The sequence below is a fragment of the Calypte anna genome, chromosome 4A, assembly GCF_003957555.1.
Source record: "Calypte anna isolate BGI_N300 chromosome 4A, bCalAnn1_v1.p, whole genome shotgun sequence".
NCBI classification, from domain to species: Eukaryota; Metazoa; Chordata; class Aves; order Apodiformes; family Trochilidae; genus Calypte; species Calypte anna.
In genome coordinates this window covers 31,377,328-31,396,322 of record NC_044248.1, presented here as the reverse complement: position 1 = coordinate 31,396,322, position 18,995 = coordinate 31,377,328, and the positions used below count along the sequence as shown (strand labels likewise).

At 38.3% G+C, this 18,995-nt stretch overlaps 1 protein-coding gene across 3 annotated transcripts in view; it reads left to right on the top strand.

The window, feature by feature from the left end:
* Positions 1 to 15,539, top strand: part of RAPGEF2 (Rap guanine nucleotide exchange factor 2) — a 177,992-nt gene extending 162,453 nt beyond the window's left edge. Inside the window, exons 20-29 of one of the 3 annotated variants that reach the window (XM_030449636.1) lie at positions 964 to 1,175; positions 1,263 to 1,386; positions 1,972 to 1,995; positions 3,032 to 3,255; positions 4,083 to 4,265; positions 5,097 to 5,249; positions 7,404 to 7,629; positions 8,882 to 9,441; positions 11,907 to 12,212; positions 14,766 to 15,539. In XM_030449636.1, the coding sequence (XP_030305496.1) occupies positions 964 to 1,175; positions 1,263 to 1,386; positions 1,972 to 1,995; positions 3,032 to 3,255; positions 4,083 to 4,265; positions 5,097 to 5,249; positions 7,404 to 7,629; positions 8,882 to 9,441; positions 11,907 to 12,212; positions 14,766 to 14,812 (2,059 nt within the window). In that variant the 3' untranslated portion in view covers positions 14,813 to 15,539. Of the gene's footprint in view, positions 1 to 963; positions 1,176 to 1,262; positions 1,387 to 1,971; positions 1,996 to 3,031; positions 3,256 to 4,082; positions 4,266 to 5,096; positions 5,250 to 7,403; positions 7,630 to 8,881; positions 9,442 to 11,906; positions 12,213 to 13,428 lie in introns of all 3 variants that reach the window. The other 2 variants (XM_030449637.1, XM_030449638.1) reach the window with 2 other exon arrangements.
* The last annotated feature ends 3,456 nt before the right edge of the window (positions 15,540 to 18,995 follow it).

Here is an 18,995-nt window from a genome sequence, read left to right as displayed (position 1 = left end):
TGCTTGAAAGAGTCCAGCGCAGAGCTACTAAGATGATTAAGGGAGTGGAACATCTCCCTTATGAGGAAAGGCTGAGGGAGCTGGCTCTCTTTAGTTTGGAGAAAAGGAGACTGAGGGGTGACCTCATCAATGTTTTCAAATATGTAAGGGGTGAGTGTCAGGGAGATGGAGTTAGGCTTTTCTCAGTGGTGACCAGTGATAGGACAAGGGGTAATGGGTATAAATTGGAGCACAGGAGGTTCAAGTTGAATATTCGAAAAAAATTTTTTACTGTAAGGGTGACAGAGCCCTGGAACAGGCTGCCCAGGGGGTCGTGGAGTCTCCTTCACTGGAGACATTCAAAACCCACCTGGACACGTTCCTATGCGAAGTGCTCTAGGTGGCCCTGCTCTGGCAGGGGGGGTTGGACTAGATGATCTTTCGAGGTCCCTTCCAACCCCAAGGATTCTATGATTCTATGAAATGGAAGTTATATGAAGAAAAATAAAAGTATCATAAATGAATAGGTTGATTTCCCCAAGGAAGCTCATAATTTTATATGTAAATACCAATATCTTGAATTCGTTAAGCCACTATATGTTTCCTGTTTTGTTTTTTTTTTTTTAATATCACCAGTGGGTTGGATGAAATAGTCAATAGCCGACTGTCATATATATTAAGTAAAGATCTTCTAATAAGAATAAAAACTACTGGAAATATCAGACAGAAAACTTTTTACAGATTTAGAAGTAAAAGAAGGAGAGGAAGCTCCAATATGTGTGCTTATACATATTAAAAAAAAAAAAAGGCATTTATTTTAGTCTCCCAAGTTAGGCAGAAATAATTTAACAAAAAAAAATATCAAACCCTAAATATTGTCTTTTATGAAAATGCTTGAATATTTTCTTTTTCTTTTTCTATTCTTGAAATTTTTTATTGCTCTTGAAATAATTTTTTGCAATTTTTGTTTTGTTTTGTTTCAAGTGGCCTGAATTTAGCACCAGTGGCAAGGCTCCGAACTACTTGGGAAAAGCTTCCAAGCAAGTATGAAAAACTTTTTCAAGATCTACAGGACTTGTTTGATCCATCTAGGAATATGGCAAAATATCGTAATGTCCTTAACAGCCAAAATCTACAGCCTCCCATTATTCCCCTGTTTCCTGTTATCAAAAAAGACCTTACATTCCTTCATGAAGGTAAAATCAGAAGTATGTCATCTTTTACCAGCTAAGGAAAACTAACTTGGCTACCTGATAACTGATGTTGTTAATTGTTGATTGTAGGAAATGATTCAAAAGTGGAGGGCTTGGTCAATTTTGAGAAGCTGAGAATGATTGCGAAGGAGATTCGTCATGTTGGCCGCATGGCCTCTGTGAACATGGATCCTGCTTTAATGTTTAGAACCAGGTAAGTGTGTTATGTTAGGCAGAGCTTTTCTCAGCTGTGAGAAAGCTGGGTGTCAGCAAGAGGTGCTTTTCAGGTGGCCTAGCTGTACTGGAGAAGGTTTTTATGGAGGTTTTTCTGTTGTTAACAATTTACCAAAATCATATGGTGTTCTGACAGTGGAGAGATCATTTGTTTATCAATGTAAATTAAAATGTAGGTTGTTAGTTAGCTGCCTTTTGTTTCACAAAAATGTGGTTCTATCAGTGGGAGGGAAGGGGTGATACTGAACACATACGCTAGTCTGTTCAAAATGTTGATCTCTATCAGCCTTAACATTTTTATTTAGTAGAAACCCTAGTAGCGTTGGAAAACTTGGTGTGAATGCTTTTTGGCTTCATGTTAGACCAGTTTATTGCATACTCTTTTTCTTAATTTGAGCTGGAAGAGTTTGTAATGTATGACTTCATGCCAAGGCAAGGCTCTTTTAATGTTTGTGGGCTTCCAGAACTGCTTGTCCTGAGGTCCGGTCTTTTTCTTTCTGAGCTTGTGATCTTTCTCTGTCTCTTCTTAAACCCATGCTTTACTCTTCCTGGCTCTCACTTGCAGGAAGAAGAAATGGAGGAGTTTGGGGTAAGTGGCTGGAGACAACCCACACAGACATAAATTCTTCCCTTACCATTTGCATTCTTTCCTACTTGCTATCTTTTAATTTTCTGGTGCTTTTTGTTTTTCTTTTGTTAACCTTTTTTTACTGACAATATGTTTTAATCCAGGAGTGCTTTTGCTTTTGATGTTAAAACACAGAAGTTGTAAATGATTTAGAAGTGGTTTTAGATATGAGTGGGGTGTTCTTTTCCCTCACCTCCATTTGAAATTGCCAGTGGAAGTGACTTTCAGTAAAAGAGAAACTATAAAATGGTAAGGCTACAACAGCTGAAAATGGCTGTTAACTTTTTAATGCCTAATTTGCAATTATCTCGATCAAATACACAAGTTAAAACTTACAGTATGTGTTAAACTCACTTGTTTGCGTAATGCAGTTCAGGCATCATTTCTACTCTTTATAAGAAACGATTAATAGTATCCATAGAGATAGACACAGGTCAAAATGTGTGTGACATTTATTTCATCATGAAGTAGACGATTATTTTATGTTCCAAAAGGCTGTCTTCAACCTAGCAAATTGCAAAGTTCTATAAAACCAAGTGGTGTACAGTCTGATTTAAAAAGTATTTAGAGAGAGTTATCAAAATGCCATCTCTATGCGTATTTAAATTTGAACCTCAATTGTAGTCTTCTGTCAGCTTTGCCTTACTGCATGAGCTTTTCCTAATGCTCCAATCTTCTCCATAGCTGGCTTACATGAGAGAGCTAGCTTGAATGCTTTTCTAGATGTGTGAAGTGATATTGCCTAGTTGGAGCAGAATAGGTTAAAATATTTGTGTAATTGAATTAGTGCCTGTAACCAAGTAAAAAAATTTCCTGACCCTCATCTTTCTATCTGTTATAGCTGTTTGACTTACTGGAATGAGGCATGTAAGCTTTGACCGTAGACTGACATTCATGCAATCTTCTGCATGTTTCACTTTTATCAAGTGATACCATGTTGGACTAAGTCATACTTTCCCCCATCTTTCCTTCTTCTCCTGCCCCTCCTTCACTCCAGGTCTCTTAGCCAGGGAAGTACGAATGCAGCTGTGCTAGATGTTGCACAAGCTGGGGGTCATAAAAAGCGAGTCCGTCGCAGCTCCTTCCTTAATGCTAAAAAACTGTATGAAGATGCTCAGATGGCACGGAAAGTAAAGCAGTATCTCTCAAACTTGGACCTGGAAATGGATGAAGAGAGCCTCCAGACACTGTCTCTGCAGTGTGAGCCAGCCACCAGCACACGTGAGCATTATTTGTTATGGGTATTAAGGAAACTGATAAACACGCCTGTTTCTTAAGGGAAGTCATTTGGAGCAATAACTAGACAGTGAGGTGGAAAATAAGATTTGTAATCAAGTCCTGAACCTATATGAATCTTTAGGAAATCACCTTGCAGATTAACAATATAGAAATATAGCATTTGTATAGGAGATGAGTCTTTTCAGATAATACCATGCTGATGTACACAAGGATTCTTTGGATTTGTTCATGCGAAAGGGTATTGAGGAGCCAAAAGTTTCTGTACAGTTCTGATGCTGTTGGTGTAGATAGGATTGGTCATCCTGGATATCTTGGCCTTAGGAAGGGAAAAGACTTCTTTATGTCCAGGTGTTTCATAGGCACCTGGAGGACTATATCTGGCTGTAGTGATGGGAGTCCTTATACTGGAAACTGGTTTCATTTTGATTTGAAGGAATGCTTTATCTTGGATCCTTCCCTTCCTTCAGCTTAGCAAAATAGTAATTATGTATCCATTCTAAATGAGTTATAGCCCAGTGTAACGTCTGGTTATTTTTTTGACAATTATAAGGATAGTAATTTTATGAAAGTTTTGTTTTGGGAAAGAGAGTAAAAGTTCTTTGATCACGCATGTATTTTAAATGGAGTTGAATCTCTCCCTCTTGTCGTCCTCCTCATTTTTTTTCTCTAAATGTATCTGGCTGCATTGACAATACAAGTATTTGAGCAGCTTTTAATTATTAGTTGGTGGACTTTGTGCACTCTGATTAAAACTTCGACAATACTTTTAGCTAGTAGTGATGCTTTGCTTTCTCCCATTTCTTCCAAAGTGCCAAAGAATACAGGAGACAAACGATCTGGAAAATCTGAAACATCACCAGTGGCTCCCCGGGCAGGCATCCAGCAGAAAGTGCAGCAGCAGCAGCATAAAGCAAACCAAGCGTTGCAGGTCCCTGCTGTATCTCTCTATCCCTCCCGCAAGAAAGTGCCAGTCAAAGATCTCCCACCATTCGGTAAGCAGAGAAACAAAAGGTTTGGTTTAATACTCTGAATTTTGTTTGCTCATGTACAGGAGACATTTTGAATCAAATAAGATTCAGGCATTTATTTCTACTAGTACAATGTGCAGGTTGTGCCAGTTCATGCAGCGTGTATGCATAATTCTTTTCTCTCAAAAGGGAAAGAAAGCAATCTAGAAAAGCAGCCTGTGAACCTTAATTGGTGTGTATTTACCTGTTATAGCAGCTGGAAGAATGGATGTTTTTTACTGTCTGCACCAGGGTATATTCCTCAACTTGTCCAAAGGGATTGGTGACTTAAGCAGTTTTTGGGTGACGCATCTGAGATAACCTCAAATTCTGGTGCTGTTTTCAAAAGTCTGACATTTAATGTGAAATTCAGGCCTGCTCATGCTGGTGGTTCTGTTAGACATGTGGGCCTGAAGTTTCCCTTTGAGAATTTTTTTTTTACTGCTTTCACTGACTAGTGAGATTTGTGTTTGTATTTAGCACCATTTTAGTTCCAGTTCCTCAGTAGCCATTACTATGGATATTCTTGATTTATATTTTGTATAGATAGTATACTGGAACATCAAGTTGTGTTTTCTGTAACAAAAATGTTAGGTGGCCAAAATGAAAGACTGACTTCTCAAATTTGCAGAAATAAAGCACTATACTTTAAACAGGAGCAGGTTGAAACTTTAAGATGGTGTCAGAAACTTGCAAATTTACAGAAAAAAAGAAATTTTTCCCTGCATGGTATCTGCTCTATAAATGTATTATATGAAACAGAAAGATGTATTTCTATTGGATTTTACATCTGCCTACATTCATTCTTCTTTAAAGGCATTAACTCCCCACAAGCTTTAAAGAAAATTCTTTCATTATCTGAAGAAGGAAGTTTGGACCGTCACAAGAAGCAATCTGAAGATGCTGTATCCAGTGCATCTTCACAGCTGTCTTCTCCTCCCACTTCACCACAGAGCTCTCCAAGGAAAGGTATTAGACATGCAGTGTTTTCTCATCCTATTTACTGAAGCTCATAGATTTTGAAAAATTCTAAGAGAGGATTTGGACATTTTTGTCACATATTGTAAGCAAGAGGGCAAGAAGTGCAGTGCACAGCAGGGGATACCTGAAAGGATAATTGGGAACCTGGTTTCAGGAATACCTGAAAGCCTTTTGGTTAGCAAAAGACAGGAAAGACACAGCCCAGTCTGATACATGATTTGATGAAGGAGATCACTCTTCATTATAGCTGCTTCTGACAAAATTGCTCCCATCATCAGTATTTCCTGCCAGTGGAATGATGTGCACATCAAAACTGAAATCCTTTGTACAGCACTGAGCACATTAGCCTATTAGAGGATATTATTTGCTGTGTTGTGTGTCTGGATGGGATGTGATCTATGTATGACTGGAAGGCTGAAGATACGTGGGATTCAAATCACTAATATACAGTGTTTTACTAGCAGCCTAATTAATTGTTCAAACAATTTATATGAATATTTTAAGAATGCTATTACAAATTGGAACTTTCTTGACTGAGTTCTTAAATTACTTCATAGAGGTATTTTTTTTAAAGAAAGTTAATTTAGTTCCCTGTATCAATAACTTTCCCTAAGCTTACAGGAATGATAAGGATTTGAAACTTACATATAATTTTTTTTTAACTTTCCTATCAAATGGATAGCTCAGGCCTTTTCTTAATGTGGTAGATGAGTACAGCTGATCAGCTGAAGCTGACTCCAGACTAATGGACCTAACCAGTTCCTCCTCTCATCTTGGAAGCAAGGACAGTAACAAGAAAAATAATTTATCAAGGACTTCTGGAATAGGTGGGGCTTAGGGAAACAAAGAGGGAAAAGTAAGTCAAATTGGATAAACGAGATCTGAAAAGGAGAAAGAGGAATATGGCAAGTACAAATGTCTATCCAAAATCTCTATTGAAGTGATCTTTACTAAGATCAGTTAGAAGAGGATGTTAGGCAGAGAAGACCACACTATTACTTCAGGTCCTTGTAACATATCAGAATGATTTTTCCCAAATACTATGTGTGCAAAAAGTGAATTTCTACACATTTGGTCAGCCCTGGGAATTTCTTTAAAAAGGAATTGGAATTCTGTACCTGGCTGATACTGGGAAAAGTATTTTTGCAAAATGCAAATGGTACACCATGATTATAAATTCTAAAATAATCATTGACTTGATAATTGCACGAAGCAAATGGTATGTTCCTTCAGGCAAAACTGGTATGCTCCTTCAGGTAAATCTTGCAGCATTAATTCCATGTTCTCAGCAAGTGAATTGGGATAGATGACTTGAAGTGATCTTGACACATAAGTGTAGATTAAAAGCAAAAAATAAAATCTGCAGATACTTGCATGTTATTTCATGATCTTCAACCTAACTGGCAAGAGCATTCAGCACAACTTTGTTTAGTACTAAAACAAAAGCTGAATTTGCCTCTGAAATTTCATGGCTTGCAGATTTTTATCTCAGCCTGGTGATATCAATGCTACATCCAAATTGGAAGTATAATTCTGGTAATATATGCTATAGATTATTATATTTTTGGAATGTAATTAGTAAGAATGTAAGTACTTAAGAATGTAATAAGTAAACAAAAAACCTTGAGAATCTTCAGTGTGTTTTTAACTTTCTTGAAAAACACTTCAGGTCTCCCCTCAGCCCAAGTGTGTGATAAGTAGTCAGCCCAGACATCTGTGCTTCTTTGCAGAAGAGAAAAATTGTGGGAGAGGGTCTTTTGGTCCACTTTTAGCATTGATCTTGTCAGGGGCATCTCTTTTGTTCCGGCTTTCATGATGGTGTTTATATACAGGCATTTTTTTGAGAAGTGAGATTTTGCAACATGGATATAAAAGTGTATTTGTGGGAAGAGAGCAGAAAGGAAGGAAAGCAAGCACTTGGTTCATAAATGAATAGTGCACGTTCCCACAATTTTAAACATCTTATTAAGAGACCAGAATATATGGCTTTACATTTTTCTGCTGTGTATCTTTTTCTTTTGTGGTTCTGCTTCTGTTTAAATGGGATTATAGTTTTGATTGACTATGGTATATTGTCAGCTGCCTGACAATAGCTGAGCAGGCTTTTTGAAGAGTCTGATTAACATGATATTCCTTTTGCAGGCTATACTTTGGCTCCTAGTGGCACAGTGGATAACTTTTCAGATTCTGGTCACAGCGAGATTTCTTCCAGATCTAGTATTGTCAGCAATTCCTCTTTCGATTCTATGCCAGTCTCCCTGCATGATGAGAGGAGACAGAGGCATTCTGTCAGCATTGTGGAGACAAATCTTGGTGTGGGAAGGATTGATAGAAGAATCATGATTGAACCAGATCAATACAGCTTAGGGTAGGAATTTTATTTGTGTTTGCATATGTTATACTTTCATAAAGTGTGTATGTGGCATGTATATATTTGTGTAACTTTCATAGAAAAGTGAATGTATTTATCTAACCTCAAAAATATTTTTCCCCACCTGTCTCTCCTAGTCAACAATTGGAAGCTAAAATTCACATCAGGCTTCTGGTTTTCTTGGTAATTTTCTAGATAATTAACTTCTGTAATGGTGGGGAAGCTAGTGCTCTGAGGAGTTCTCTAAATCTCTAGCAGTGAACCTTGGTCTGAAAATAATTGGAGCTCTGGCTCCCATTTAGTCTCCACTTACTTTTCTGAGCTGTTATTTGGATACTTCAGTCCTCTAAATTGCTTCAGGGAGTTTAATCCTGAGAGGTCTGTGGATGGTAGGCCTGTTCTAAAAGTGGTGTATTCTAGCTTTGAGAATCCCAAGCTATGCAAACTGTTTAGTTGAATGTCTTAAATATTTGGAAGAGCAGATTTCCAGTCTGTATAGTGAGTGGCCCTGGAAGGACAAAACACAGGAGTCTGGGTAGCTGCAAAACAGAAGTGACACTGTCAGTTTCACTCTTGCTGTGTAGGTGATAGTGTCAGGCTTGCTTAATTGCTGAAAGGCTACAGGGAACGTGCTTGCTCTACAAAGTAGCATGTGTTTCCAAAAATTAAGATTAAGATACATTTCCATTCACAAGAACTGTTGAAAAGTTGGCTTTCAGAGTTTCCAAAGCAGAAAACAAATCTGAAAAGCTAAAACGTAAGCTGAGATGCTAAAACTCAGTTTCTAACAGTTGATCCTTTGCTTCACATGGCTGGAAAAAGCCATAGAAACCCTATCCATCAGTCTGCTCACCTTTATATATGGCCTGTTAAAGGGCTCCTGCAAAATTAAGGTTTTACCTTTTGAAATAACTTCAGTGAAGCAATAAGTTTCATCAGGCTATCGGTCCAGTTTGGTTTCTTTTTTTGTTTGGTCATTGTTTATTAAGAATGAGCATGAAAGGAAAGTGTTTTATTCTTAAAATTGAATTAGTTGTTAATGCAAATAGTACCTAGTATAAGTTGCATCAAAAGCTTCAATCACAGAATGGTTTGGTTTGGAAGGGACCTTTTAAAGGTCATCTAGTCCAACCCCCCAGTATGTTTGCTTTTCTCTTGACTGTTGAATTCTTTATGTGTCTTGTAAAATACCTCTGGTTAACAATGGATTTATTTATTATTTTTTTTCCCCTCATCAATGTGCATCCAGCTCGTATGCACCACTGTCAGAGACCAGAGGCCTGTATGCTGCAGCAACTGTGCTTTCTTCGCCTAGTACAGAAGAACTGTCACAGGATCAGGGGGACAGAGCTTCACTCGATGCAGCTGACAGTGGCCGTGGTAGCTGGACTTCTTGTTCTAGTGGTTCTCATGACAACATACAAACAATACAGCACCAGAGGAGCTGGGAGACTCTCCCTTTTGGACATGCTCATTTTGATAGTTCAGGTGATGGGGCAGGACTGTGGGCCTCGGGCAGTCATATGGACCAGATGATGTTCCCTGATCATGGCACAAAGTATGGCAGGCAAAGTCAAGGTAGGGAGGGCCTTGATCAAGCACAGTCCAGAGCGAGCTGGGCATCCTCAACAGGCTACTGGGGAGAGGACTCAGAAGGTGATACAGGTACCATAAAACGAAGGGGGGGGAAGGATGTTTCGATTGAAGCTGAAACCAGCAGTATAACATCTGTACCAGCAGAGGAGTCAAAGCCAGCTCCCATGCCCACCCATATAGCAGTATCATCAAGTAGCACAAAGGGGCTTATTGGTAAGTTATTTTTTTTTTAATGTGAAGTATTTTACTTCATTTGCTTGTGGTTCTCTGTTTTGTTCTAAAACCTGAATTTCTTTTCTCTGTTTTGTTTTAATTTTAATTTTTAAAGCAAAACCGAACATATTGCAGTCTCTCTCAAATTTTCCCCTTTAACCGTGCATTTGTTGCTAAAGAAAATATCACCTTATTGTTGATTCTCAGTTCTGGCAGCATCTTTGTATTTCAAAAGAGTCTGCTATACATGACTGCCAGCTCAACTGCTGCACAGTATTTTGAGAGGTTGATATATTTAGGTGTCTGTTCTGAAATGTGAATTTCTCTTCACAGTAAGCATCCACCTTCTGCATTTAGATACCTTAATAAATGTGGCCTGATTTTTTTTCTAGGAGCTTTTTACTTCATACATCCCTGTGACTTACATCATAATTGTGAATATTCCTTAAGTCTTAAATGGCATTTCTTCATGATTAAATACAAACTCAGAGATGTTTCTTTTGACTGTTGAAACCGAAGAGGTTCCTCAGAAATTAGAGCTGATTCATAATAATTCAACAAAAGATCAGATAATATATACAACAATATAAAAGTGCCTTTGGCAGAGGTTAACGTTTTTTTCATATTGTTCCTTCTATGTATCCTTATCCTTGAGCCATCTCAGACTCCTGCCTCTTTCAATCCCCTTCACTTTGACTTTCTTCAGGTTAATATGAAGAACTATCTAACAGCCATTTTCTGCTAACACAGCTAAAAAACCTGCCAGATTGAGGTCATGCTGAGACTGCTGTGATAAACTGCTTTTTCATTTTCTGGCCAAGTATATTGCTTTGCAGTGGCCCATTGCCTCAAAGCTTGAGTGCAGATCTGAATCCCTAAACTGTGAAGTGGAGAAAGCTGTTCAGTTCAGGACTCCAGGTTCTGGTTCATGCCACTCTCCAATTCTACTCTTTGATACCCTTGGTTTCCACTAGAATGTGGAACGATCCTGTCCAAACTTGTCTCTCAAGGCAGTGGTATCAACTACTTTTTTGAGACCTGAGAGAATGTGAGAAAGATCAGAAAATTCAAGCCACATGTTTCCGTGCACTTCAGTGCTATTAACTAATTATCCTGCAAGTGTAATGCTGCATATCACTGTCCAACAGAAGTCCTTATTTTTACATTGTTCTTTTGTACTGAATAGACATTGATCTCTTGCAGCATTTCAATAGTATCCTTCTAGAGAATTTCTCCTGCATCAAAGTTACTGCTTTGCTAAGTTAAAAAAAATTGTCCAAGAAAAGTACTTAGGATCTATTTGAAAGTATTTGTTTTTGTTATAATACCAAGACTTTAAGTCTGTAAAAATCTTGCATCTAGGTAGCACCAGTCCATTTTAAGCTTGTACTGCCCTTTCAGTCAGTTCCATCCTGCATAATGCAGGGTGATGTTGTCATTTCCACTGTGCAAGAACATGCAGGGTGTGACAAGCTGTGGAGAGTAAATTGTCTGCTGTGTTTTCCTTTGTAATGCAAGGTAAGCGGTCATGTGTTAAAGGGCTAGAGCCACAAAAAGTGTTCAGCAGTAAAGCCCCAGGTTATTTCTTTAAATATATAACTCCAAAATGGAGTTATGACATTCTGCTGTGTGTCCCTGCAGATATTTAAAATTCTTGTTCTCCCCTTCACGTTCTCTGCAAGAGAGAGTTGCTGAGTATGCCCAGTGTTAAGTCTTCTTCAAGTAAACAGTTGCACCTCAATGACATCCACAAACTAGGTGGTCGTCTTTCCATCTCCTGTATAAAATTATATTTAGTCACAGTTCCTATGTGTGTACTTTCAAGTCTTAATTTTGCAAATAGTACAACCATAAGAGTAGCGAGCAGTAATGCATACAAAAATTTACAAAGATGAAGCACACTCCCTTAGCTTTTAGAATTGTAGCTTGTGTGTCATTAACTAGTAAGATTTGTGGGGAGAAATAATGTGTCAGGTTGTGTTTGGTTGTTTTGTTGTTTTTCTTTCCCCTGTAAAATGCTAACAACAAGAGATGAGCTCGCATGTACAAAGCCCATCTTCAGCTGTGCACTTGTGGAGATGCCAGTATTCTTGATGGTTGCCATTTCTGTGGTCTCCAATCTCCAATATTACTTTGATCAGTGGACATTTTATTCTATACAATTGATGGAACAGGTTCAGTTTTTAAGTCTGAATAAATTACCCATGTAATCTGTTGAATTTACTGGAGTAGTGCATCACCAGTGGAAGAATAGCTATCTCCTGTGTATTTTGTATACTCTGTACTTCCTGGCATGGTTTAATTTCAAGACCTCATTGTCTCCCATGTGGTAGTTAACTTTTGTACTTCAGGTTTTCTCCTCCTGGGCTGTTGAGTTGGTTGATGTTTATTTAGCTTTCACTGTTTATTTTCCTTTGAGACATTTTCCTCTTACTCTCTTAAAAAATCTCTTGTTTTTCCTGCAGCACGGAAAGAGGGTCGATACCGGGAACCACCTCCAACTCCTCCTGGTTATGTCGGAATACCTATTGCTGAGTTTGCAGAAGGAGGTTCACATCCAACCAGAAAGCCTCCTGATTACAACATAGCACTTCAGAGGTCTAGAATGGTGGCACGGACATGTGAAACCCATGGGGCATCAACTCCACAGCAGCAGTCTCATGGCCATTCAGCCAGCAGGCCTGTGAACAAACCTCATTGGCATAAACCAAATGAGTCAGATCCACGTCTCGCTCACTATCCGGCTCAAGGGTTAACCACAGAAGAAGATGGTAAATTTCTATTTGTTAGATTTTGAGTGTGCTGCATGCAAAAATGGTCAGTGCTTTCACAGACACAAAGCAAATTATGCAAATGTGTTCTGCCATTGAAATTCTTGCCATAATTTGAGCTCTTTTCCATCTTTCATAACTTGCTATTTGTTAACTTTTTGGAAGGGGAGGAATTCAGTTCATGCTAAATTAAATTTGAAATTTGGAATGTAGGTCCACCTGAATCTTGGACAACTAAGCAGTTGGCTTAGGCAACTTCTCTGGAAGTGCCTGTGTTCACCAGGTATAGTCCTGCCTGTCCTGAAAGCTTCCAATATATACCTCATGTTTGGCACTAGCAATGTATGTAATGAATAAAAAAAGTATCCTGGTCTATAGAATACCTGCCCATCTGCCCCATAAAGAATTGTTGGTCAGGTTTATTTGGATACTTGTGTTCTACCTGAAATTCTTACACTGTAGACATTGAGTCTTGGACACCAGCTACTTCACATAACAAGCCCACTACTCATTTGCTACCTCGCTTGCCCAAGCGTGTCTGTATCTTCATGCTTTTAGCTCAGCTATAATGATAGCTGTTTTACTAGGGAGGCCAAGCATAGCTGGATTGCATTTTCAGGTCTTAACATTTAGGCAGTGTCCAAATCACACGTTTGAATGCTTTGTTTTACTTAATGCTAGAAAGGCTAACTTCTCCCCTCCCTCCCTACCTTCTTAGTTACTAAGGTTTTATGTGTAGGATGAAATTTGCCATTAAACATCTTCTAAAAAATTTAAGTTTACCTTAATCAAACTTTGAGAATTGCCTCAAACTTTGAGAATTGGCATGACAGAGAATTTTAATTGTTGCTGCCATTGATGACTGAAGCTACACTCCATTTTTACTCAATCTTAATTTAAATCAATCAGATACTTTCAATGAAAAATGTAAAATAGCTTTATGAAGCTATTGGATATCTAGAAGTAGCTGTCACATTCCTGAGGCTGAGGAACTGCACCTAGTTCAGTTACAGCAATTGTCTTAACTCGAGAACAAATTTACAAAGGAGCACGTCTTGGGAGACGTGAATTGTGCAGATATTTAGATTGTTTTAAAATACATGCCTAATACAACGAAATGGAAATCACATGAGCACAGTACAGGTTTTTTCATTCAGTAGCAGTCTCATTCTATATGAACTAAATTCTATTTTCCCTTATCCTGTTGTGTTTGCAGAAGATGAACAAGTCTCTGCTGTCTAAGACTTGGGGCTTTTCTGGATCCAGAGTGAGCCACCTTAAAGGAGAGCACAAGAAGACGTCCCTAGAATAGGAGCCTTGGAACTATAGTTAAAGGATGGTGGACCTATTTGCCTCCTTCCCTGCCTTAAAGCAGCATGGGGCTTCTTCCTCTGCCCCTCCCCCTTCTGTTCCCTCTCCCCTTGCATGTGAAATACTGTGAAGAAATCGCCCTGGCACTTTTCAAACTGTGTTGCTTGAAATGCACAGTGCAGCAATCTCCAAGCTACCACTGTCGCTGTCTGCCACATCACACAGTATCATTCCAGATTCCAAGATCATCACATCAGGATGATTAACTCTGGCTGCACTTCCCAATGCCTGGAAGGGTTTATTTTAAATCTTCCTTTTAGATTTTAATCACAATCCCAGCACTTAGTCTCATTGGGATAATGAGATAAGCTAGCCGTCAAATTACATTTGGCCTTTAACCTACACAGAGAAAAATGCATTGAAATCCTTCAAGGAGGCAGTGCTTCTTTGCTTGTTTACAATGCCTCTGTTATGATTTTGTGTGTTTCGGAGATCAAATACTGCATCTGCACAGTGATTACAGTATTATTTCATACCTGTCAGCAGGGTTGCCAGCCTGGGCTCCCAGGAAGGATATTGCAATGGCAGGGCTGAGCAGGGCAGCAGGGGAGGCAGAGGTTATGGGATGCAGCCTTTCCATGACCACCTCGCTTCACTCTTAACATGCCCCACCTTGGGATCTTCAGAAGTTTGTAAACGTCAGTGCTAATGGCATCCTCAGTCGGGTCCAGTGTAAATGCAGAAAGCATGCTTGCAACTGGCTGGTGATGGAAGAGGACACTGTGTGTCTCACACCTGTGCCTTGGAGAACGCAGGATGGCATACTAAAAATAGTCTCTTATTCTAATGAGACAGATGGCAACCCCTTCTTTAAGTTATATATATATATTATTTTTTTTTAACTATATAGTAGTTATAATAAAAGAAAAAATTAACTGGATAACATTGCAGTGAAGGCAAGTTGGGATGTCACAGCTTGTGTCAGCTGTTAACACTGATCTAATAACCTCCATCTATTGACATCAGCATTAGGGGATAAAAGAGCCTTTTAAGTAATGAAAACCAACTTGTGTAGATTTGCCAGCCTTTGCAATGCAGAAATAGTCACAACTGTTAACGGCTTTATGGAACACTGCATGTGTAGAGAAGGCCAATGTGTAGCAACAATCTGCTCACAGCTGCTATTAACCCTATAATGACTGAAATGACCCTCCCCTCTATTTTTGTGTTGTTTTTGCACAGACTCCGGAGAAGTGAAGGCTGCCAATCCGAGTAGTACTCAAATGTGAGGAACTGCTGGTCTTGGATTTTTTTTTTTCCATTGAACTCAGCTGATCATATTGATCAGTAGATAAAAGTAAATAGCTTCGACTTTTAAAGATCAAACTGCAGTGTTTTTTCACTGTATCAAACAAATGTCAGTGCTTTATTTAATTCTTTCTCCTGTAATCACAGCTTTCGTCTATTTGCTTATATATCACGTTGTCAATTATGCATTCGTAATTTTACATGTAATATGCATTATTTGCCAGTTTTATCTCAAGGCTATGGACCTCATGTGCATATAGAAATACAAAATCCTTGCTCTATCACAAGTTGCACAAATGTTATATAAGCATTAAGTAATTGTAGACCATAGGACTGCTAATCTCAGTTCGCTCTGTGATGTCAAGTGCAGAATGTACAATTAACTGGTGATTTCCTCATACTTTTGATACTACTTGTACCTGTATGTCTTTTAGAAAGACATTGGTGGAGTCTGTATCCCTTTTGTATTTTTAATACAATAATTGTACATATTGGTTATATTTTTGTTGAAAATGGTAGAAATGTACTATGTTTATGCTTCTACATCCAGTTTGTATGAAGCTGGAAAATAAATAAATATAACATTAATGAAGTCCATATTGATTCTTATGCATTTTACATGTTCCACATACTTGAACAAATTTATGAAAAAATTTTACTTCTCTGTGTATTAATATTAAAGGGACATTGCCAAGTAATGTGGGCAAACCATTGGTGTGGAGTTTTTCTTAATATATATTCGTGCTGCTGACACTTTTTGAAAAGTTTGGTGTGTATGTGTACTGCTGACTGAGAATGACTGCTATGTTGTGTGTCCCCAGCAGAAACATTTGAGATGCCAATAAAGCAGACTATATATACTTTTAGGTAGAATTTAATAATTATATGTTATAATATTTATAGACAACAGTTTTGAAGGAAGGTTTATGTTGATTTTATATTCTGTATGGTGTAAGAGTAAAGAGTACATTTTGTAACTCTTAGGTAGGAAGAAGTATGGAAAGTGATCCATTTGAGTTTTTGCCCAAGATGGTATTTCAAGTAATAAGGATCAATCCAATAGCATCAACATTATAAAGTTGATGTCAATTTAATGTCAGATCTATATGTTACTTTTTTCCCCAGAAGTTAGATTAATTATTTTCAGTAGTATACAAAAGATGCAGTTAAAATGTCACTGCTAAAGCCATTATCAACTGTATCCCATTTAGTCTTAAAATCCTTGATGGGTGTTGTTTCCAAAACCAAAATCAGTTAATTGCAGAGAGAAGCAACAAAATACTCTGTATAGATTGAATTCTTCCTTACATGACTTGAGAAATATTCCACACTTAAAATACAATCATAAGCATGGTATAAATCATAGAAAATACAGATCTCATGAAAATTCACTTTATTCACTGCAGTCCTTAGCACAGTAAGGAAGGAAATTATGGACACTATTAATAGATTTGTGTGCTGTGTGGAGGTGGAAGTGGTCTCTGAATGTGTGGTTAAAACTTTCTGAGTACATTTCCACAGCCTAGAGAACTACTGTTGGTTTTGACATTAGTAGAATGAATGTACATATTTATGTATCTTGCCTGCAGGTTTGTTGTTTGGTAATGCGAAAGGTAGGTTGTTAAGGAAATAATTCCTTTTATTAACTTGTGAGGTAAGTGAACTGTTTACACACTTTTTCAGTATGCTTGATATAGTATTGAATTAGGCAGCATTCCCTGTCCTCCTATTTATATCTCCCTTCTGCAATTAATGTTTTCAGAACACATTATGTAGAGAGATCCTCACAGTCATCATCCAATACACCCGGCTTAATTCATTGTGAATTTGGCGATAAAGAGGACTTCACACAGTAACACAGGCCTTGCTATGATATGACTTAGGAATCAGATTTGATAGTTGTCATTGTATCTGTAAGATCAGTGTTGTAATTATTGTGTGAATGCACTAAGGTGTGGACAAGAAACTACTGGTTTCTGGCATTTGGTGTTATATTGACAAAAATTGCACTGAACATTGAAATCTAAGAAATTTTGAGGTTTTTTCAGAAATGTAATTCAATGATCTGTACTCCTATGACTTGTTTTTTCCTGAAACTTGTTGGAGCAGAGGCTTTCTTTATGTAGTATATTACACATTGGAGTCAGCCATAAAATCTTAAAAGCTGAGGTATTAATGTATTGTTTAATGGATTAACCTTGGTCATCTTGAGAAGCATGCATGTTTTACAAACCTGGGACTGAAATACTTGTTCCACTCAAAGGTGGGAAGCAGTTTTGCTACTTCAAAAGAAAACCACTGGCTTCAAAACCAGGAGGAAATGTAATTAAGTTCCAGCCTTCCTGTCTTGTATGCATTGTACAATAGCTGAGACAAAATCAGATCTGGAGAATGCAAGTAATTATTTAATTGCAAGTATTAATACCTTAAATATAATACTTGATGTGTGATGAAACACTAGAAGACTTTAGTGAACAAAGCTTACATAGCAGCAACAGCCTAACATCCATTAATTAACAAAACTGTTGAGGAAAATATGAATATAATTAAAATTACTCTGAAAATTGACCTGCTCAGGAGAAAGTGACCATTTGAGACAATTAGTTTAATTTGGTCACCTCTCTCTGGATTGTTGTTTAGTAAGCTGTTGTCTTGTGTCTAGAGTCTTGGCATGCTTTGAGAGAAGGCTAGGAGTGAAATCCGGCTTATTAAGATGGATTCAGCTACTTTGTTTCCCACTAAAAGTGAGATAAAGGAAAAATGTAGTTTTTACTGGAATACAATGAACTTAAAACTCTGTCTTGTTTATATGCAATGACTATTTAGGAATGAGTAGCTACATCCCAAGTACCAGCTATTCTTGAAATCCATAAATGTAGAGTAACAAGGCAACCAGGTGCCTCTAATGGCCAAGGAGTGGGTGTGAGCTTGTATCAAGTCCACCTGTGCCTGGTTAGGGCAGGCCCCCTACTGAGCATGAGCAGGACCAGGGGGCCAATAAAAGGTGAGGCTCACTCCCACAGGGGAGCTCATTCTTGGTCTAGGCATCAGAGAGGCCTGTAGCTTTTCGAGCCACAGGACCGATCTAGGCTAGTTCCACTCTGTGAGCTATAGACTTAGAGCACCGTTCACAAGTCTATATTACAACACCTGGTTAAAACCTTGAGGCACCGATCCCTAAGAAAGGTTCGTCTCGCTACACATAAACTGACACAACTGTATCATAGGAACAAAAATAGAAGCTATAAAGCTTGAAGGCACTCAGGTACTGGTACCATCAGATGCATAATCCCAACTATTCTCATTTAGTTTGCCTGCAATTAAATTTTTGCCATGACACTCAACACAAAGAGCTGCGTTCTCCCTGTGGAAAAAAAAATGAGCCTTGATTTTCTGTTAAGACTCAGCTTGTGTTACTCAGAAGTGCTGACTTCTCCTTAAGTGTAGACTTCTCTACCTCAAACTTTTATTGGTGATACTGGCTTGGTATGCTTATTCTTCTCTTGCAGTTTGGAGGATTTGGTGGTGACGTTTGTGGTGTTTTGGTTTTGTTTCGGCAGAGAGCAGTCACTTTCTTTGCATTACTCTTACCCTTGCTGGCAATGAAACTGTGTGTCTGTGTGTATCTGTGTGTGTGTCTGTGTGTGTACTAATGCAGCATCTTCTCTTTTTTTACCTAGGTTGTCTTCACTGGAAATGAAACCAGTTCAGCATTACTTGAATGCAGTAACTGGAGGGCTGCAGTAACTATTTTTTGTTGTTGTTAAAGCTTCCACCAGAGTAGTGAGGTTTGAAATGTCTTCTCAGTCATCTCAAAGTATTTTGACATTTAGTTGTTATTTTCTGATACATGCCAGAAAAAAATTGTCACTTGCCCCAGGTCAGTAGCTGTAGCAGAGATAAATTGCCTAGATGGTGTGTTCAGGCTTTTTTGAGGCTTTTCTCATCAGCAGAGAAATACGAGGGTTTTTGTTTCTATTGAGTTTTGTTTAGCAAAGAATCTGTATGTACTGTGGCTTTTTATAACAGGAACTAGTCTGTGTGGCTGAGGATGGCTTTGCTCCTCTGTGCCTGTGGTCAGAGTCCAAGTAAAACATAAGGAATTGCACTGATAGAAAGTAACTTTGCAGACAGAGGCCCTCTTTCAGCAGTAGTGTAGGGCTG